The 22345-nt window shown below is 34.9% G+C and overlaps 2 protein-coding genes across 2 annotated transcripts; both read left to right on the forward strand.

Moving 5' to 3' along the window:
- The first annotated feature begins 645 nt into the window (after positions 1–645).
- LOC100251269 (protein MID1-COMPLEMENTING ACTIVITY 1) lies at positions 646–9824 on the forward strand. The gene is made up of 8 exons (XM_002272774.5): positions 646–1027; positions 1379–2158; positions 3398–3816; positions 4370–4479; positions 5859–5930; positions 8238–8344; positions 8837–8930; positions 9478–9824. Exons 2-8 carry the CDS (start codon positions 1751–1753, stop codon positions 9528–9530), a joined length of 1263 nt encoding a protein of 420 aa, XP_002272810.2. The 5' UTR covers positions 646–1027; positions 1379–1750; the 3' UTR covers positions 9531–9824.
- A 9478-nt stretch (positions 9825–19302) lies between these two features.
- LOC100256496 (SKP1-like protein 1A) lies at positions 19303–21311 on the forward strand. The gene is made up of 2 exons (XM_010648571.3): positions 19303–19769; positions 20937–21311. Exons 1-2 carry the CDS (start codon positions 19479–19481, stop codon positions 21108–21110), a joined length of 465 nt encoding a protein of 154 aa, XP_010646873.2. The 5' UTR covers positions 19303–19478; the 3' UTR covers positions 21111–21311.
- The last annotated feature ends 1034 nt before the right edge of the window (positions 21312–22345 follow it).

The raw sequence follows: 22345 nt of genomic DNA on the forward strand, positions 1-22345 counted from the left end.
AGACATCAATTTAGGAAGGTGAGATAGATAAAAGAAAAACTTAAAAGTATTGAAGAAGTATTTATCAAATAAAATTTCTATGATAGAAAGTATATGATAAAAAATAATTAGTCCATAAAGGTATAAATAATTTAGAAGTAATATAATGGCACTTTTAAGGAGGCATTGAAAACGGGCATGGAGGGGACTGACTAGTTGGGTGAGGAGTCAATGAGAAAGAAGAGGTGACACGTAATTGCGGGGGTCATGTGCGTCCCTGTCGAAGTCGTACATCTGGGGACCCACTTGGCAGTTGCCATAGAATGCTTGTTCATCTGGAATATGCGTCCTCCTGTTTATAGTTACTCTTTAAATTACTTAATTGCCCTTATCACCATCCACTCTTCCACCACTCAACTTTTCTTCCATTATTTTATTAAAATATTATTAGCTCAATTGATGATAAAGTAGTAGAATTGACAAAATATTCCGAGTAAAATCAAAAGTCTAGCTAGGGGCGTAGATGTCGGGACGATTTTGACCGCTAAAAGTGAGAGTGACTAGAGATTTCTCGGCACAAGCAAAACTACAGCAGCTTTTTTAAAGGCCAGCTGTCAGCTGGCACTATTAAATTTTGAGGTCCACGTCATCTTGTTGAGTCAACCTGTCCGCATTTTAGACTCCGTGAAGATCGCCGATATTCTCGTAATATTAGAGAATAGAGAAGGGTTTTCGGTACTTTCAATGACTACCCCCACTAAATCCATGCTTGCCTGGCATGGTGTATGCGCTTGGAGCCAAGGGTGGTATGCTACAAAGCGGAGTAAAACAACACCGAAACCGTGAGTCTGTGAGAGAGAGAGCGAGAGAGAGGGGAGGATAGAGGTGAACCTCTGTGCTCAACTCCACACACGAGATGAGAGGATGAAGCTCGTTTTTTGAGCGAATCGATGGCTATGAGCCACGAAAATTAATGCTCCCCTCGTTTTTTATTCTGACATTTCTCTCAGGAATCGCTCTCCGAGAAAATAACAAGATAACGGAGAAGGTAAGTTTTTCAGACATTTGGATTCTGAAGCTTTCAATGCTCTTGTAGGTTTTTCTTTTTCATTTTTTCTTACGGTTTTGACCGGAGTACAGTGAATCTACTGGTTTTTTTTTTTTTAAAATTTTTTTTTATGGCAGAAGATGAAATTTTCGTATTAGAATTTTGTTTATTTATTTGTTGTTTCTTCGTGTTGAAGAGACGAAGCAAACAATATCTTTCTTTTTTATTGTTTGCTTCTATTTGGACTTTTTTTTTTTTGGTTTTTGATAAAAGTGAGTAAAGAAGCGTAACGGACAATATTGGCGGTTTGGTTGACTGATTTACTAATTTTTTCCGTTATTTTTTTTTTAGTTGTAATGGATTCGGCAATATTCTCCGCTTCGATCTTGAGTGAAAATGCCATTTCTGAGAAGATCTCGTGAAGGACGTATTGATCCGGCTTGGAATTGGACTGTGTAGAGAGTCGGTTCGTTTCTACTTTTTCCTGTAATGTCTGTGGAGGATCTTATATTAGCATTGAATTTCAACAGTTTTAGGAGAATTTAATCAATGGGAGGATTTTCTAGAAATAGATTAAAACAAGGCGCTTTAGTTGTATAATTTGAAGATTTAGGTCAAAGGAGGCCAATTTGGTGACAATTTCCATTGATCTTTAGCTTTTACTTCTCGAGTTGATGGCTTGAGTGAAGATAAGTAATTTTTAGGCTAATCGGAGGGTTGAAAATGGCAACTTGGGAACATTTTGGAGAAATTGCCAATGTCGCCCAGCTCACAGGGGTTGATGCGGTTAGATTGATTGGTATGATTGTATCAGCTGCAAATACAGCTCGAATGCACAAAAAGAATTGCAGGCAATTTGCTCAGCATTTGAAGCTGATTGGAAACTTGCTGGAGCAGCTCAAAATTTCAGAGCTTAAGAGGTATCCAGAAATGAGGGAGCCTTTGGAGCAGCTTGAGGATTCACTGAGAAGGGGTTACATTTTGGTGAACAGTTGCCAAGACCGGAGCTATCTGTATTTGCTGGCAATGGGTTGGAACATTGTGTACCAGTTCAGGAAGGCTCAAAATGAGATTGATCGATACTTGAAGATCATCCCTCTTATCACCCTGGTGGATAATGCTCGAGTCAGGGTATCAAATTTTTGTTGCTTTTATTGTTATTATTATTTTTCTATGATTTACTTATTTGCTTGAGGTTGGATGCTTATTTATGATATTTTGATGGGGTTTTCATTTGTTTAATTGATTTGTTACTTATCTTTGCAACGGTAATATTGGTTTTTTTCTTTTCTTTGTTTTTCTTGGTTAAAATTCTACTTGGTATTGGATCGAGAGAAGTCAAAGTAGAAAATTTGATGAAAAATTTATGAAGTATTTTCTGATGCATCCTAATTAAGAATTTTTTTTTCTTCCTTCAATTAGGTTCCTTACACCATCCACCCAAAAAAGTCTGTTTCTAGTTCAGTATTGATCTTGTTGGATGTCCATGTAGCTCTTTTATTTATGAGTTTTGAATTCCTTTTGATCTCGTTTAGCCATTTGAAGTTCATCCATTTGCATATTTTACCAAAAGATGTTGGTTCACAGCATGATAGGAAGGGTATCAAGAGTCACTCGATTTATTTGGCATCTGCCAAAATAATTTAATTTTGAAAAAGAATTTAAAAAAGTTTGTGTTTGCTTTGATGTGCATTCCATAAACCATTCTAAATTGATGAAAATTGGTCTTGTTTGAGTTCGTAAGTCAGGAATTTCAGTGCTTGTTCAATTGCAAGCATGAGGATGAAAGAAAACCTCTTTCGAAGATTGATAATGTATGTGAAGGGCAGTTCTGCAGTTTGATATTTCTGTTAGGGTGGTGCCCTTTCTACAGAAGTATATGGAAGACTTGGCTTTGTTATGCTACAAATAGTTTTTGGTCATTCCATGGTGCCAGCCCGACCTGCCACAGAATGTAGAATTTAATCACTGCACTGATATGGTGGCTGGAGTAATATATAATAGAATATAATGCAGGAATAAGTGGAACATGGATGGACTGACCTCTGCTTTTTGAGCCCTATAGTGACTATATTGTTTTTTTTCTCACAAAGTGGTAGTGCAAGCCAATTCATACAATTTAAAGGTTGATAATCTTTTTTTGCTCTTGATTGGAATTAAGGAAGTAACCCAAAAATAAAAGAACACACACAAAAAAAGAAGAGAGAGAGAGATAGAGAGAGAGTTTAACATTTTTAAGCCTGCGTTTGCCTCCAAATTGATGAGAACTTATTCTTTGTTCACATTAATGCAGAATTCAGTCTCAGTGTTGCAAATTTATTGATGTGAACCCCTAAATTTGATTAACTTTTCCTTCCCTGGAATTGGCAGGAAAGACTCGAAGATATTGAAAAGGATCAACGTGAATATACATTAGATGATGAGGATAAACGAGTGCAAGATGTGATTCTTAAACCAGAGCCGTCAACGAATGATACTGTAGTGCTGAAAAAAACACTTTCTTGTTCCTACCCAAATTTGCCTTTTAATGCAGCACTCAAGAAAGAAAATGAAAAGCTTCAATTAGAGTTACAACGATCACAAGCAAACTATGATGTGGATCAATGTGAAGTGATTCAGCATTTGATTGGTGTCACAGAAGCTGTTGCTGCAAATTCTGTTCCTGAGAAGAATTTACCTGTAAGAAGTTCCAAGAAGGCTGAGTCTGATTATTCAGATGCCAATAGTGATAAAGAATATTCGGTTGATGAAAGCTATCCTAAGAGAAGTGATACTCGTACAGCTTCAAGGTTGGTTTTCCTTTCTTTATTTCCTTTTTGGTAAATGAATATAAATGTAAATCATTGCTCCAGAATGTATATTCATTATGTTATGGTACTGCCACCTATACATGTGAAGTCATAGTACCCAAAATGTAATTTTATCACTGCATGGTGCAATGTAGGTATAATTGTTCTGAAATTAGTGCCAACTGAATATGGTTTGTGCAAAACTAAGTAGTTTAAATATTGAAAATATTAACTAGCCTAAAGTTTTCCGTCTGGCTAGCATGAGTTCAACTTTAATGCTCTAGAGGTTCAATACTAAAGATGCACAGACCTGTGCCATTGTCAAGCTAGAAATTAATTGTCTGATGCTGGAGTACCAAAAATTCTTACATCTTGACAAGTTCTTGTTTACTAGAGGAATTTAGCTTCCCCACCTTTTTGCAATTATTTTTTCAGGAATACTCTCTATCACAGTATAACCTTTCCAGGATGATTGTTTGCATGATATGTTTAAGCTTCATTTAGTTAATACTTGTAAATTTAGGGGGTCTCTGATGCCATTTATTTTAAGCAGAAACATTTCTTCGGTATCATCGGGACATGATCTTCTGTCAACTAGAGGTTCACATCGGCATGAAGAGTGGCATTCTGATCTACTTGGTTGTTGTTCAGAACCTTCTCTGTGTATGTGCTCTTGCGTCACTTGATATTCAGTTCCACAACATCAGAGTTGTCATATCTGTTGTGCAGTTAATTACATGCATTTCTCTGTTGAAAATTGTATTACAGGGATGGGGGCTATTAACTCCTCAACTGGTCAGAAGTTCTGTTCATACAACCTGACAATTAGTACAAACATGTGTACAAATTAATCTACTAAATTAAATCTTCTCTCTCCACACATCTAGTCACAAGTCATGGAAACTAGAATTATGTTAAGTAATGTTTCTTATATAGATAACCTTTTGGTTTATGAAATTGAACATAAAATCTTCCTATCACCAGCCCAGCTACTCTGCCACTTGAGCCAAGCTTTAGGGCTTGGGCATGTGAATAGCAATACATAGAACAGAAGTGTGAACTAGGTTTCATAGTGGATGTCAAATAGTTGGACAAAGACTTTGTTGAGTTGAGTGGAGCTGAATAATGGTGGAGGTATGATGAAATCACATTTTTATATTGGTTTATATTAAATTGGGACCATATACTAAGTGTTTTGAATTCAATAGAAACAGGTAAGTAATCTATGATTTTATGCACATAGTTTGTCTGAGGCCATTCTTCCTTTTTATATGAGCATGTTCATTTTTACAAGGTAGCTGGTAGTTGGAAAGTGTAAGTTCTAAAGTTGGAAAAACAAAAGATACTCTTCTTTTGGAAAGAAAATTTCTTTATAGAGGAGGACGCCTGAGCAAAGAAGAGAATCCAGTGAGGTTTGGATTTATTGAGTCTGCAACTTTACCGTGGACTTTATGTTACTTCTTATTGTCTCCGCAATGCTTTGGACCACCTGAGCCAATTGGTGCATCTATTGAAGTATTTGACATCTGGCGTTGAACATGCCATCACGGGGCACATGGTTGCATGGATGCATTGATGGGTCATATATTTGTATATAAGATATTTATTGTAGCACTAGACCCTTTTGTTTATACGCGAGAACATAAAGAAGGTATTAGCTTAGGCCACTTGATCCACAGTTTAGCCTACAACCTAGGTCTGTAAAGTATTGCTCACAGAGGTGTGTTGGATAGCTGGGATTTGAAGCATCCTCTGTTGCTGAATTTTTTGGGGACTTCATTAGATTTTGACTCTTTGATATCTTCGAATCCCCAAGTAACTTCCTCTGAAAGGTCCCCAGTTTAAGAGGTTGTTCACTAAAGATGTGGATTCCATGGGGCTATGCTTCCCTCTCTCTTTCTTTAGCGGTTTGACTCTGTCTACTATGTATTTGCTCCAATATTTGCTACTATAGATGGTCCTATATGAACTTGTTAAGCATGCTATATTGTTATTAGTAATGTAATTCAAGGAATTCTAAACAGTTCATTCATTCTTTGCAGGTATAAAAACTTTCTTCTATCCTTGTGGCACATTTTCAAAAATTGCTAGTGTGGCAACTAACAGGCACATGTGTAAGTAGTTATGGATACTGTCCAAAATTTATTGACGAGTTTGCATTTATTTACTCTGTTGTTACATCTAATAAAGACTGACAAATCTATGTATATGTTCTGTTATCTCTGTAGCATGAATCATAAAAGTTATTAATTGGTTGTGTACTGTAGAAATGGATATATCTTGGCATAAGTAAACTACATTGTTCATTTAGGTGCTCTAGCAACATGCTTATGTTCAATAGCATGAAATGCAACTTTCAGTTAGTTTACAGCAGAAATACACATTTCACATGGTAGCAGATGAAATCTGTCCCCTGATTTTCAAAGTTCTTCATGCTCGTTCAACCCTCTGACCTGGATTACTATTTTTATATTAAGAATATAAAGCTGGTTTGCTGTTTTTGATCTTCTTTCCTTTTTCTATGGAGCTGTTGGGGTAGCCATCTGAATAATTGTCATACACCTAATTTTCACCATAAATTTTCTGCTATGTGTGAGGCACTAAGCACTCTACTTGGCTGGCGTTCTCCTAAATTTTCCTCTCTGAATAAAAACCAAAAGAGCGACAATTTACAGGCTATTTCAGCCAAACCTTTCTTATTTCAAACTCACTGAAATATACAAGGAAATTTGGGCTTGGGCTTTGTTCAGACAACAGCCCACATGAGACACCAAGTCTCTGCAATTCATTTGATTACATGAAGGGATCCCCCCATTTTTTTGATGAACAAGCCCTGCATTTAAATGCAATTACTGGGCAGTTACATGCCAACTGCCTACGATTCAAATTCTCCAATAAGATTCTGCCAGTCCTCTGGCAGTTTTGAGGAGTTGTAGCAGTAGTGTGACCCCCAGAACAGTATTAACTGCATCAGGACAGCCCCAACTGCCCCTTCTTGCAAGACAAATTGCCTCTCCAGCCCTCAATTGTGTCACGATTTAGCCTGAGACCCAAGTCACTCCAAAAGGGTCTAATAATAGGTATCGAAGGAGAAAACATCCGGTTCTATAGCTGGGAATAGGAATGACCTACCTTAACCAAGTCCTATGGAAAACAGGGTGATCAAAAGTCATGTTTTCACATTTATTGGGAGCCAACTTTGGCTTCTAGCAGTAGTGTAACCCCCAGAACAGTATTAACTGCATCAGGACAGCCCCAACTTTGGCTTCTTGCATTTATTTGAGGAGTTGTAGCAGTAGTGTAACCCCCAGAACAGTATTAACTGCATCAGGACAGCCCCAACTGCCCCTTCTTGCAAGACAAATTGCCTCTCCAGCCCTCAATTGTGTCACCATTTAGCTCGAGACCCAAGTCACTCCAAAAGGGTCTAATAATAGGTATCGAAGGAGAAAACATCTAATTCTATAGCTGGGAATAGGAATGACCTACCTTTCCTTAACCAAGTCCTATGGAAAACAGGGTGATCAAAAGTCATGTTTTCGCATTTATTGGGAGCCAACTTTGGCTTCTGTAGCTAGAAGAAATATTGTTTTGCCTCTCTTTGTAAAGCAATTGTGGTTTTTGTTTGCTTGTTTCAGTGGAATAATTTCATTTCAATAAACTTACAAAGTTTCTATGCAGAATAATTTGGGAAATGGTAACATGAAAATAAATTTTGCCTTTTCTTCGTGAAGGACCAATGCTTTTTAACATGTTTGTATGAAGCCAATAGCACATCATTCGAGAAAACTGGAGAAATTCATGGCAGTGCCAAGTTGCTGTTGGATAAACATATAATTGAATTAGTCACTTAGTCCTAATTATTGAATTGCATGCTTTGTTGGACTTTCTTGAATGAGATACTACAGATTGCTGGCTGATTCCATGAAGGAGGCCTCTTGAAAGGGGAAAAAAGGAACTTCCTTTCTTTATTTTGGTGGATATTCCTTTCATTGTTTTGGTGGATATTAAAACATTTTATCAGCAGAGCACCATTACTGATACAATAGAGTTTGAACAATCTCTTAGAACTGATGTTTCATAATGCTAAAATGAGCATTGCTGTATCATTTACCTATTGCAGTATCTTGGGAGTTATGGATTTCTGAACTCACTGTTAATCTATATCATAATAATTGGATTTCAGTTTGGATTAATTCTGTGACAATATGATTGAAATGCAAAGAGATACATCACAAGTTGTCTCTTGGAGTTTTATACACCTTCCAGTCTTTTGAAGCTTATGCTATTGGTGCCTTTTCTTAATTATCTTCTGATTCTCTTCTACGAGTTTCAACTGAAATAGCATGACATTTTCAAAATTCTATGCATGCCTTTGTTATTGCTTTGGAAGCTTACACCTTGATTTCTCTGATCATCAGCTTCAGCAGAAGCCTGTAATGAATTGATGGCATATTCAATGATATTATCATGTTGTTGCTATACTTGCTGTATCAGAAGGAAGCTTCGCAACATGTTGAACATCACGGTAACTCCTCTCTGCTGCTGCATTATCAGATTCTTATATGGGATATATTGTGATTGAGACAGGAACCCCTGAATTATGATTTCCACCTGCATGTGCTCCTTGTCATAATTTATGCAGCCATATAAGATGACCTAAGAGAATGTTCTGTGAACTCAATGATTATGGTTGGCTAATTCGGTATCATATCATTTGAAGATTTATCTTGAACAATTTATTTTTTAAAAATCCACATAAGGAGTATGCTTTCTTCAGATGATCCTGATTCATTTATGATCAATCTTTTATTGAATGGATATTCAAATGTCATCCATTAATTACCGGATCCTGATCATCTTCTTTCTGCTAGCCCAGTATACAAGGATGGGGTATTAACTAATGGGGTTAGTCTAGAGTTTGAGATTCTCCCACAATCTAATCATTAACAGGTAGCTTTAGTGTCGCATGTTTAATTTCCTTGAATATTTTGCTTCTTATTATCCCTTTCTTTGACAGGGAGGCTTGTTTGATGATTTCCTCTCACATCTGATGTGTTGCTGCTGTGCCCTTGTCCAAGAATGGCGAGAAGTGGAGATCCGTGGGGTTTATGGTATGTCCTTATATATCAAGGGTTCAGCTTTGTGATTCTCTTATATACGCCTGGTGTTATGATGTCAAAACATTAATTGCCTAGGTGACTTAGGAGGCATTTGGTAAACTGATTTAGTGACTCAATTCAAGTCATTAGCATATTAGATTATATTTGATAAAATAACCTAAGAATACTGTTTAATGTCAAAATTAACTTTAAGCTATAAGTTAAAAGGAAACACTTTTTCTAAATTTAAAATTATATTTCCTTCATTGCCTCAAACATTCAACTTTTTATTGACTCTTAACTATAGCTATAGAGTTTCAGCCTATAAAAAAAAAAGAAAAAAAAAAAGTGTTTCAAAAGATTGTCAATTACCAAGCTGGGTCATCTGTCTTGGTGTTGTTTTGTAGTATTTGGTTCTTGTAGTTTTTCATTGAATAGGCTGGTTTTTCTTGAAATTTTCATGAAAATTTAGATTGGGTTTTCTTAATGTGGTACCATCAGGATTCTGATGACTTCTTCATACAAAGGTGTATAATGTATGATATAAACATACTTGCAGGTCCTGAGAAGACAAGAACAAGCCCTCCACCCTCACAATACATGGAATCCTAAGAGGCAAGATGAAAGGATTCTTTAGTCTGGAGATTCAAATATCTTGAAAACCTAATGCAGAGGTAATGGCTATTTGCCGCAATTACCTTATAACTTGAAACTTGTTTTGGGATTTCTTCTGTCCATTAATTTACCTATATGTGTAAAGTAAACTTTCTATATCTTCCAGATCCAGCACACTGTGTATCATAGACTAATTTTTCAAAGATATAGTGTTGTTTGAGTTAAACAGTTGGGTTTTGCTTGCCCCTGCTTTAAAGATAAATGTGATCCCAATTTGTCTGAGTTGACTAAGTTGTCTTCTTAATGTCTGAAACGAGGCAGATGGATTTCCCATTGCACTTACTGGATTTTTCATCCCTTACGTATTTATGCACATTTATTATTAATCTAGAACGTGCTTGAACATAACAAAGGAACACATTTACGTATTTGTGACATGTCTCCAACCTTTTCAGAGTGATGGGCTGTTTGTTAAAGGTTTATATTGTCATTTTCTGTCGTTAAGAAATGCAATCCATTAAACAAAAAGATGTCTTGGTTTGGTCAGGTTTTAAGTTGAATTAATCATGTTATTTTTTGTTGTTTTTATTGTGGGACATAAATTCATAACCATAGACCTAGTGATCATTAATGTTAATAGATTGGTGTTAACACCTTGACTAAGTTGATGTGGGACCTAGGCTTCATGTGGTAGCACCCTGCATCCATAAGTGCCTATGGCATGTGTGGTGACATGCCTTGTTCAAGACAAGGTGACAACTGGGGTGCTTATGAGTGTGGGAGGAGAATGTTAATGCAAGAGGATGAGTGCTAGGAGGTGGCTTGGTGATGACTTGAGGGCTAGTTGATGGCTTGGTGGTGATTTGAAGGTGGCAATCGTGGGCTTAAGCGCAACATGGGTGGCTCGGTTTGACAAAATTCAAGTATAAGATTTCATTGAATTGAAGGTTTTTATTTCAAATAGGATGACTTGAGAGGAGTTTTCAAGTGAAAGAATATTTTTTGGATTTTCTTTTAACTTTAGAAAATCCATTATGCCTACAGAAGTACTTATGATGTCTCTTCCTCTCAAAAGAGAAAATGCTTGAAATTCTCTTTAGGAAGGAGGTTACTCCCTTCATGGTGATGATGAAATATGAATAGTAATGACTATGCACACCATGAACACATTATGAAGTCTCAAACATTAGCAAGGTGTAATGGTGAACTTTGTTAGCATGCATGCATGGATGCAATGCAATGAGTATGATGCAACCTTGGGTATAGTGCCATAGGACATAGTTGTGACAAATGACATGAGCTATGCATGCTTTGGATGCAATGGATGTACACCATGGGCTAAGGGTAGGGCCTAGCACACAAGGGCAATGTTGCAACAAGTATGTGGGCCAAGAGGGTTTGACATATATAGGGTCAACTATGCACACATTAATGGGATGAGTGACACTTAGAGGCTCAACATGATGCAGTTCTTGGCATTAATAAGAGACTAAGCGAGGACTATAAGACGCTAAGGCATGACACATAGGGTTGGCACATCAATGGGATGGTTCTTGGCATGAAATGATGCAAACAAACCTATGAAGGTGGTGTGACAAAAGAGTGGTCCCATTGAGCATGGTACATGAGGTATGAGTAGAATGCAACTATTGTGACAAGTGGTGTGAGTAGAGGCAAGTAATGCAATTACTCGATAAATGGCAATGGCTGAAGCTATGAGAGGATCCATTACCTAGATATGAGTAGGGTTAGTGGATTGATTCCTAAAAAATGGGTAGTGCTTGATACCTATAAATAGAGTGTCTTGCTAGGTCTTCTCTGTTTGAACACATCAAGAAAAGTCATAGGAGTTTTCTTTCAAAGAGGGCCTTGGTTGTTTCTTATACCTACTTGAGAGTTAATACAAGTTTGGGGTATTGGGGGTGGGAGGGTTCTTATAAGTGTGTGTCTTGTGTGCTCTTGTATTGTACATCGTGTAGGGGTTGGAAAAAGTTGGCTTAGAAGGCTTCTATGTGTCGCACAATGATAAAATTTTGGGGGTAGACTTTTGTGCTTGTAATAGTTGGTATTAGAGCCTTGTTGAAGAGGTAAGATAGCTAGTGGTATTGCTATGGAGGCACAATGTAAGCAAGTTACTCGTATTGAGAAGTATGTTGGCAAAGGCCTTAATGATTATGACACCACTCTCTTTGCTAGAGTGGATGAGATATTCAATGAACTTGAAGTTTAGAGGCACTCGTTGAAGGGACATGATAAATTGTTGAGGAAAAAAGTTGTTGGGCTCATAGTTGATGTCAAGGCTATGATGGAGGAGTTCCAAGCCAAGATATATTTGCCTTAAGAGGATGTCACACTATTGAAAAGGGTTGTTGTCCAAAGCACATTGGGTGTTGCAAAAATAGCCTCAATAAAGGTGTAAGTCTTAGAGCCTAAGCCCTTTGGTGAGGTTCATAATGCAAAAGACTAAGAGATCTTCTTATGGAATATAAAACAATACTTTAATGTTGCTTGTACTCCTTAGAATGAGCAAATATCACTGCCATGTACATGCTAGAAGATGCAAAATTATGATGGTGCATAAGGGGTTGATGCATGCCGAATAAATGATGAATGGCTAGAAAATAATGGCCATGGTAGATAGTGAGGCAACTCACAATTTTGTTTACATTAAAGAAGCAACTAGGTTGGATTTGAAGTTGAGCACCTAGTAGGGATGATAACAAGTTGAAAGTTGTAAATAGTCAAACATAAGAGACTAATGGCATGGCAAAAAATGCATAGTTTCAATTAGGTCGCTAGAAAAGTATAATGAACCTACTTAGTGCCCCTTTGGATGGATTCTTTTTTTATAGTTAGTATTTTCATGATGGCCAAGGTGGCTTTATTGCCACACCTGAATGAATTGTTGGTGATAGATGAAGCCTAACCATGTTTTGTGCAATGGCACAACAACATTCAGAAAATAGGCAGGTAAGAAAAAACAAGAATGCTCTTTGCTATGCAAGTAGAGATGAGATTAAGGAAAAGGAAATGTACCTAAGTGGTTGTATTAATGGAAATTAAACGAAAATCATGTTGTGGAGGTGCCTGATGCTATGTTGGAGGTGCTATGAGGATTTAATGATGTGATATTGCCAAAGCTTCCTAAGAAGCTCCTTCCTAGAAGGCTTATTGATCATTGTACTAATTTGATGTTAGGTTCTAAGCCTCTTGCATAGGTGCCCTATTGAATGTCTCAACCTTATTTGGTTGAACTCAAGAAATAATTGATGGAGTTGTTGGAGTGTAAGCTTGATCTAGTCTTTAAGAGCATCATATAAGGCACTAATGTTGTTTCGAAAGAAGCAAGATAGATAACTGAGGATGAGATCGTAGTGTACAACTAAACATTGGAGGATAATGTAGCGCGTTTGTGTAAGGTGTTGCAATAGCTAAGGTAGAACCAACTATATATAAAGAATGAGAAACGTGAGTTTGCTAACAAACTGAGATCAAGTTTTTGGGTCACTTAGTGTCATATAGGCAAGATTTTAGTGACTAAGTTACTCTCCTTTCTTGGGGTGGCCAATGACTATCATCGCTTCATCAATAGGTGCTAAAAGATTGTTTTGCCACTAACTAATCTTTTGAAGAAAGAACAAAAGTGGTGTTGGGGTGATGAATTTCGAAAGGCCTTTGATAAGTTGAAGGATGTTGTCTCTTCATAGCATGTCTTAAGATTACCAGATATGGAATTGCCATTCCAAGTCCATATAGATGCTGCAAACAAGGCTTTGAGTAGAGTACAGATGTGGGTAATACATTCTATTACCAAGAGTAGGAAGTTAGATGAGATTGAGCAATGACATTCAACTCATGAGAAGATGTCCATAGTGACCCAAAACCTAGAGCATTGGAAACAATATCTAATGAGTGCCAAATTTGTGATGGTGATGGATATTGTGGCTAACACCTATTTCTAGGCTCATAAGAAGTTGACTCTTAAACATGTAAGGTGACAAGAGTTTCTTGTTGATTTTAATTTCAAATGGGAACACTAACTTGACAGGCAGAACTGGAGTTGGGATGTCTTAAGTCAGAAAGAATTGATAGAATTTATTAAAGCATTATTATGTGAAATGATAGACTTTGATGCTAGAATCAAGTAAGAAACATCCTTAGACGCAACATATGTTAAACTGGTGTATTAAGTTTTGCATGATGGTATTGGAAAGAATTGGTTGGAGGAAGACTTGTTGCGCGTCAGAGGACATAAACTCTATGTTCCAGTGGTAGGTTGCACAAGGAACTCTTGAGGGGGACTCGTGATACTAAGTAAGTTGGACATTCAAGAAAGCAATGGACTTTATCTCTTTTGGCCTATTAGCCAAGGATGAAAGATGATGTGGTTGTATATGTGAACTTATCAAAAAAAAAAAAAAAAAAAAGAACGATGTGGTTGTATATGTTAATTCACTCTTACTATGTTAACTTGGCAAGACAAAGAGGCAAGTTTACTACAACCTTTGCTTGTCCTTGAGGAGTCTTGACAAAGCATCTTAATGGACTTCATTAGTTGGCTTTTAAAATGTCCAAGGGTATAGGTTAGTGTTTGTTGTTATGGATTTTGATTTTCCAAATATCTTGTTTTTGTTCCTACGCCGCATGCATGCCTTATCAAGGAAGCAACTCATTTTGTATTGCCAAAAGATATAGTAATCCGTAGACTCTCGACAAATTTAGGATAGAACACTTTAAGATGTTGGGATAAAAAATTGAAGTCCTTGATTGCAAATCACCCTTGGACAGATAAAAAGACTGAAATGGTGAATGTTATGCTAGAAGAATACTTAAGACATTATGTTAGTGTTGACTGGAATTGCTGGAAGTGGCTCAACTGTGATAATTTACATAGAAGTTCTTCCATAAGATTGAGCCTATTTGAGGTGGCAACTAAACAACATCATCACATGCCTTTAGAGGTGTTTGCTAGAATATAGGCTACACATAGTATCAATGACAAGAAATGCTTGAGGAAGCTAAAGAATTTTTTAAAAAAGCCATCAAACAAATGAAAAAGTTTGTTGACAAAGAGAGGAGGCCCTTAGAGTCTCAAGTGGGCAACAAAGTGTTGCTAAAACCTGTCACATCTGGAAGGAGGTCGGTAGGAAGAGAGTATAGAAGGGCTTGATCCTTAAATATGATGATTTCTTTGAGGTGATAAAGAAGATTTGCGTGGTTGCATCTAAGGTTGAAGCCCTTGGATAGAAAGTTCATCCTTCTTTTCATTTGAGCTTCTTGAAGCCTTTTCATGAGGATTAAAATCCCTCTAAGGTGTGGTACACGTGTGCACCTTTGATGATTTGAAAGTAGTTTAAGAGAGAGATTTACAAGATCTTGGATCATCGAGCTATGGGGGAAAACAAAAAGAATAAAAGGATTAGTCCATAGGAAGGGGACTCTAGAAGGAAATATAGCTAGAAGAGGGACACAACCTTATGGCAATTTGAAGAGACAGTACATGAGTATTTGCAAGCAAAGTTGATGAGGGTGTTGACTCCACGTGGTGAGGGTGGTTTGTTAGTACCTTAACTAGGTTGATGTGGGACCAAGCCTTCATGTGATGACAACTTGTATTGGCGAGTGCCTACGGCATGTTGGGCGACATGTCATGTTCAAGACAAGATGACAAGCTAGGTGGCTAGTGAGGTTGAAGAGCATGTTAGTGCAAGGGGATAAGTGCTAGGTGGTGGCTTGGTGTTGACTCGAGGATGGCAGCACATGAGTGTGCACACGTAAGGCATCACCTTGGTGGCTTGGCTCAATGAAAATTCAAGTGTGAGGTTTCCTTGAGTTGAGATTTTTCTTTCAAAGAGGATGCCTTGAGAAGGAGTTTTCAAATGGAAGAATATTTTTCAGATTCTCTTCAATTTTAGAAAGTCCATTATGCTTGTGGTGCACTTATGATGTTTTTTCTTGTCAAAAGGGAAATACTTAAAAGTGCTTTTTAAGGAGGGAGTGACTCTCTCAAGGGTAGTGATGGAGCATGAGTGGCAATGGTTATACCATACTAAAAGCATGAAATGGAGCCTAAAACATGAGGAAAGTGTAATGGTGAGCCCTGTTAACACACAGGTATGGGCTTAGGATCATGAATGTGGTGCAACCCATGAGCATAATGCCATGGGGCGCATTTGTTACACACAACATAAGCTATGCGTGCCTTAGATGGAATGAATTAATAAGGTTGACATGCATGAGCTAACAATACAATGAATACAGGTCATGAGGTAAGAGGAGGGCTATGTACTCAAGGGTAATGTTGTAGCAGGCATGTCAAGAGGGGGGCATAGCATGAATAAGATTGCTTATACACATTAGTGGGTTGATCGACACATTTTCATAGGAGCTTAACATGATACACTACTTGGTTTTGGTGAGAGATTAAGGAAAGATTGTGACACTAAGGTGGTGTTTATTTTTTTACTTAATTCTAAATAGAACCTTAATGCTTAATAGTGTTAAATATTAGGTTGTTTGTTTTTGTAGTATTTTATTTCTATTAAGTATTAAGAAGTAAAGAAAAACCAATATGTTATTTTTTCTATTTAGAAAAAACTACATATTTTGGTTTTTTCTGTTTAATAAAAAGTTTATAATAAGTTATGAAAAAGTAAAAAAACAAACGACCTAAATTCTGAAAATAAATTATTTTTAGCAAAAAGTAAAAAAACAAACATCACGTAAGACATGACAACTAGAGGCATAAATGAGTGGCACCTTGACATTGAAGGAAGCCTAAGCACAAGGTTGTTGGTGCATTAAAAGGATGACACATAACATGAAATGGTGTAAATAGAAGTATTAAGGTGATATGATTCTTGAGCATGATATAGGTGATATGAGTAGAAGCAAACAATGCAATTGCTATGACAAGTGGCATGAGTAGAAGCAAACAATGTAACTATTGGATATGTGGCAATGACAAGTCATGAGAAGATCCACTACTCATATGTGAGTGACATTAGTAGGCTAATTCCTAAAAAATGTGAGTGGAGGATCTTGTTTGGCCTTCTAACTCACTAAGTCAGGTTGTGGGCATCTTGTTTCATTGAAGGCCTTGGTCCTTTTTTTTACACTCTTCATGTAGAACTATATTTTTCTAAATTTTTGAATTACAAAAATAACTCTAAATTTTTAAGTGAGACTTAATGTATTGGATTATAAATTCATGGACCTATAAATTTGTGGACTAAAGTCAATCCATGATAATTCTTTTATTTCTTCTTGATACACAACTATATCTTTTGAATTTCACAATTAGGTAAACATAATCTAAATCAAGTGAAGCATGAAACATTGGATTTGTCAATAAGTTTATTAATTTTTAGGATTAATTTGGAACTAAGAATCAATCCAATTAATATAATAAAAATTGGGACAAAATTAATTTTAAAATACCTTTTAATTAATTTGGTAGTATATGTTTATATGTGATGAAAAGACTTTTATTTACATATTAAAAAAAATAAACTCTTTTGATTTACATAAATCATTTTAAATAAAATCTTACTATTTATTAAAATTTTGAAATAATAATATTTATTTTTATAAAATTACAATCTATATCTTCACTAAAATATTGATATCATAAAATAAAATACAATTATATCTTCCCTAAAGTATTGATCATATTTTATAATATCTAATCCCACTACTATTTTTAGTTTTGAAATATTTTTAATAAGAGTCATGTTAAATTTAGTTTAATATTAATATAAGTTATACTTACATTTTTTTTTTTTTTTGCAAATTCAAATTTTAAAATACTTTTAAGATATATATATATATATATATATATATATATATTAAAATCAATGTGTTTTTTTTTTTTTTCAAAATAATCACTAAACTAGCACTTTCTTGATATATCAACGTCTAGGTTTTTTGTTTTTTGTTTTTAATGTCAACATTATAGTCAGGTTAACAATGGTTTTAAGTTTAAAGTTAAAACCTTAGAGTTTGTTTGATAATTTGTTTCGAGAACAATTTTTTGTTCTTTAGAACAAAAAAACAAAAAAATATGTTTGACAACTAGAAATTGTTTTATGTTCTTAGGGTGTTTTTGGAGAATATCTTTTAGTTGTTTTATATTATTTTTATTTGTTTTTTAAAAGCTATTTAAAAAAATAATTATACAAACATGTAAAATAATTAAAAATAAAATTTATTTTTAAAACATATTTGAAAATATGAAAAATAGGTTAAAAACATTTTAAGTTTTTAAACAAACTTTTATTTTACAAAACAACATAAAACAATTTTTAAACTGTTTTTAAAAATAGTTATCAAATTGTTTTTAAAAATAGTTACAAAACAATGTCTTAATTACTAATTGTGGTTTTATGGTAGGAAAGTGAAGTTTTGACCCAATGTATAAATTTTTTTAAATTAACCAAAACATTTTTGGATGGAAAAAAAGCACCCAATATGGTATACTTGGGGCCGTGGACACCCATGTTGGTTGAATTATAATGTTTCTTAAAAAAAAAAAAAAAGAAAGTTGCTTTTCTTGAAAATTTTTCTTCTCTTTTGGATTTGCTATAAAAACACAATCATAAGTTGTTGTCCTAGTTTTCTAAAATGAAAAAACTTCATCCATGTGTGTTAATAACAGTACATTGTGTCTTTCTCATTTCAAGGCAAACGTTTGATAAAATTTAATACTTATTATTTAATGACTTAAGTTGATTTTAAGTTAAATTATATTTTAGTTATTAATTTTAAATTTATTATTTAATATAATTAACTTAAAATTTATATTAAAACATCAAATTGATATATTATCCTTATAAATTGTAACTAACGAAAGGGAAAAGTCCTGGAATAGTAAAAGAGATCATGAAGGTAATTAAAGCAAAGAAAATAAAAAGACAAAATAAAGATGTGAACTTAAAAATAAGTTTATTTTTACTTATTACTTAAAACTGTTTTTTATTTTTAAGTTATATTATTAAATTATCTTATCAAATGTAATTAATTTATTTAATGACTTAAATTAAGTTATTAAATTATTTAAGTTATTAAATTAGTTTGCCAAACATCCGCCTTATACAGAGCAATGATCTTCTGCAAAGTGTTTACTCATATATGGAAGCATTGTAAAAGCCAAGTAGAGCCACCATGAGCGTAGAGGCATATGCCATCATTGTCCCCCGCCGCCTTTCCTCGCCCAAAAAAGGAAAAAAACCTTTTTAAATGTTTATATTTTAGGTTTAATATAGTAACTATGAATTTACAAATAATTATATAATTATTTAAATTATATGTTATTTAATTTTTAATAAAATTTTATTTTATTAAAATACTTGATATTTTATTAAATATTTTTTTAATGATGGGCTATTATTTTATAGATAAGTTTTAAATAAAAATTTACCACTTTCAAGCTACTTATATTTAATTATTTCATAAAATCCTAAAAATTTATTAGTGAAATTATTTATTTTATTAAAGTCTGCAGCAATTTTTTTTTTAAAATTATTGAAAAATTTCATTTCATTTTTTTTGGTATTTTAAAATTCTTTTGATAATTTTTTAATAAAATATAATTTTTTTAATGGATGTTTTAGGTAAAGGAGAGAGGTTAGCTTTGAGCTATTAAATTGCTATCAAGTTATAACTGAAAGCTGAGTTCTTGAGATACTAATGTTAGATAGAGACTGTTACACGTGTCATGGGTTGATAGGTCTGTTTAGAGTTGTGAGTAATTGGAGCTGTATTTAAAAGACGAATCTGTTAACATTCTTTCACGGTTGCCAGGACAGACCATTCTTCTGGAACTTCTTTCGTTTAGCGATTTCTCTGACACCGATCTCCGCTCGATTCAAGGCGACTCGGTTAGGATTAGGGTTTTGGTTTTTACTCTTTTAGTTTGCAGAGTGAGAGAGAGAGAGAGAGAGAGAGATGGCGTCGAGGAAGGTGAACTTGATGAGCTCCGATGGCGTGACGTTCGAAGTGGACGACACCGTGGCGTTGGAATTGCAGACGATCAAGCACATGATCGAGGACGGTTTTTCCGACGGCGCCATTCCTCTCCCGAACGTCACCAGCGGTATCCTTGCGATGGTGATCGAGTACTGCAAGATGCACGTGGAGAGTTCCAAGTCCGAGGATCGCAGCGCCGATGATAACCTCAAGGCCTGGGATGCCGAATTCGTCAAGGTTGATGTGGCTACTCTGTTCCACCTCATCATGGTGAGATTTTTTCCTTCTTTTTTATTTTTTCGGTTTTTGATTATCTTTATTTCTATTGCTTTGGTAATTCTCGCATGGACGTAATGAGGCTCGGGTTTCTTTTGTCGCTCTTCTTTGTGTGTCGAAATATGTTCTGTTGATTTCTAAGTTTTTGAGTGATAATCTTTCTGTGATTTCCTAGGGTTCTTTGCTCTAGTGTATACGTTGGGGAATAGTGAGGCTTTTGTTCCCAAAACTATAGTGGGTTTTAGTTGCTAGATTCTCTGTTTTGAATATGTACAGTTTTATCTCTCCAGTTGTAAAATTTCATGTCACTTTTGGTGATGTTGAAGTCCTTTTTTCCCCCCAAATATTCGTGTTTAGACTGTGCATTAATGGAACCTCGTCAATAGTTTGGTGATGCATGCATGGAACAATGACGTAAGGCATACCCTTTTAATGGTTGTATTTGGTTTTTGAATTATAATCCAAGCCATTACAATTCTACTGTGTTATATTCCTGTATTGAGGTTGGTTAGCATGACAATTCTTGCTTCTTGAAATTATTTTTAAGAAATATTTGGAAACACAAAAAATAAGTTTGAGAATATTTTAAATTTCTAAGTAAACTTTTATTCCACAAAACATAAATAATTTTTTGAAAACTGTTTTAATAAATATTTTCAAATATACCCTAAATGTTTTTAGTTGTTTTTTGTAGATTGTTTTGAGTCACGCTTGAAAATATGGATAATACTTTATAAACTTTTACATTGACATAAATGAATCATACCTTCGCAGAGAATAAGCCAAGAAAAATGTTTTCTATATTTGAGTTTCCAATCAAACTATCATTCTTGAAAACAATTGAGAACTGTTTTTAACAAATGTTCCCAAACAAGTCTACTCCTCTTGCACAGTGTACAAAACAGTGAGCAGATTTAATAACAATATAGGGGTAACACTTATCTTTACATTTAAGTATATATTGTAATGCATTTGTGTTATCACCATAACCATAACCCTCTGCTTTTGAGTTGAGAAAATATGCATTTAGAAGTTTTGAGTTTACAAATTTGGAAATTAGTTTTGTTGTTCATTGATTTGTTTTATTTTTTGTTTTGACTTTTGATAGTGATGTGAACCACCTACTTCTTCTGTATAATATTTTTGGATTTTTTTTTTCAGGCTGCCAATTATTTGAACATCCAGAGCTTGCTGGAGCTAACATGCCAGACAGTTGCAGACATGATGAAGGGAAAGTCCGTAGAGTACATACGCAAGACCTTCAACATTACAAATGATTACACTCCAGAGGAGGAGGAAGAGATCCGTCGGGAATTCCCCTGGGTTTTTGAATGAGAAACCGAAGGGTACATTTGGAAGGATTTGAATGATGCGGTTTACGAAATTCGATTTGGATTCATGGAGCTGACTTTGTCGACCGGGGTCTTATAGACTCTGAAATGTAAATAATAGTTGTTGGATTCGTGGTGTTGTGGCCTTTGCAACAGCTACCAACATCATTTGATTCCCCAGTTCTATGATTACTTTCTTTTTCTAGACCCTGCATTTCTTGCTTCACCAGTTTTTTTTCTGAATTGAGTATATTTTTAGGATGCTCTGTGAGTGATAAGCTGCTGGCACTGGAAAGCTCTGCAGTAAGTGTGGCTTGTGAAGGCAAGCAGGATATGATGAAACAGAATGACAGGTGAGTTTAGGAACAGATGGTGGGAAAGGGAAGCCATATCTTAGAAAGTGAAACAGAATTGCTCTGTTAAAAGGGCTATAAAATCTGGGACATAGACAGTTGTGAAAGGCACGTGTGCTTGTGCTTCCCAAGCTATAGTGCTTTAAGAAGTGTGCTTCTTGTTAGAGAGGTGCTTCATCTACTTCATTTTTCTTTTTTTTTTTAAACAATTTTGTTTTATTTTTCCTTTTCAAATATTTTAAAACCATTTTTATTCTTATTAAACTTTTTGTTGCCTGGATGGGGGTTTGGATTTATTTATATCTTATAAAATTGCTATGTATTTTTAGTTGCATTCACCTTGCTAAGGCGTCTGCCGTATTGCACTTGCACTTGAAATCTAGCGCCTTGAATTCCACTAATGATCCGGGAGACTTCACTTGGCAGTTGGCACACAAGTCTCGGCACATAAATCGAAGTCTATTTCATCTCAAAAGGTGGTGCTCGTTTTTTTACTTAATTATAAATAAAACCTTAATGCTTAATTATGTTAAATATTAAGTTGTTTGTTTTTATAGTATTTTATTTCTATTAAGTATTAAAAAGTAAAGAAAAACTAATATGTTATTTTTTCTATTTAAAAAAAACTACATATTTTAGCTTTTTCTATTTAGTAAAAAATTTGTAATAAGTTATGAAAAAATAGAAAAACAAACGTAAATTCTAAAAACAAATTATTTTCAGCAAAAAACAAAAAAAACAAACACCACCTGAGTCGTTTACATGGGTTCACTGCCAAAAGCAAATATACATCCCATAGATTACAACTTGCTTAAATCATAATTTATGGTCTGCATGTTCCTTTTGCAGCTAGAAAAATGACTTCCTAATGCCCAATTGGCAATTG

This window comes from Vitis vinifera, chromosome 4 (genome assembly GCF_030704535.1).
Source record: "Vitis vinifera cultivar Pinot Noir 40024 chromosome 4, ASM3070453v1".
In the NCBI taxonomy this organism is placed as follows: Eukaryota; Viridiplantae; Streptophyta; class Magnoliopsida; order Vitales; family Vitaceae; genus Vitis; species Vitis vinifera.

What these genes read in the sequence shown, in the direction of transcription:
- LOC100251269 (XM_002272774.5), top strand. Translation starts at nt 1,751, where the DNA reads ATGGCAACTTGGGAACATTTTGGAGAAATTGCCAATGTCGCCCAGCTC. An exon ending in TGGATAATGCTCGAGTCAGG is followed by an intron (nt 2,159 to 3,397) that starts GTATCAAATTTT and finishes TGGAATTGGCAG; the next exon opens with GAAAGACTCGAAGATATTGA. An exon ending in GCAACATGTTGAACATCACG is followed by an intron (nt 8,345 to 8,836) that starts GTAACTCCTCTC and finishes TTTCTTTGACAG; the next exon opens with GGAGGCTTGTTTGATGATTT.
- LOC100256496 (XM_010648571.3), top strand. Translation starts at nt 19,479, where the DNA reads ATGGCGTCGAGGAAGGTGAACTTGATGAGCTCCGATGGCGTGACGTTC. An exon ending in CTCTGTTCCACCTCATCATG is followed by an intron (nt 19,770 to 20,936) that starts GTGAGATTTTTT and finishes TTTTTTTTTCAG; the next exon opens with GCTGCCAATTATTTGAACAT.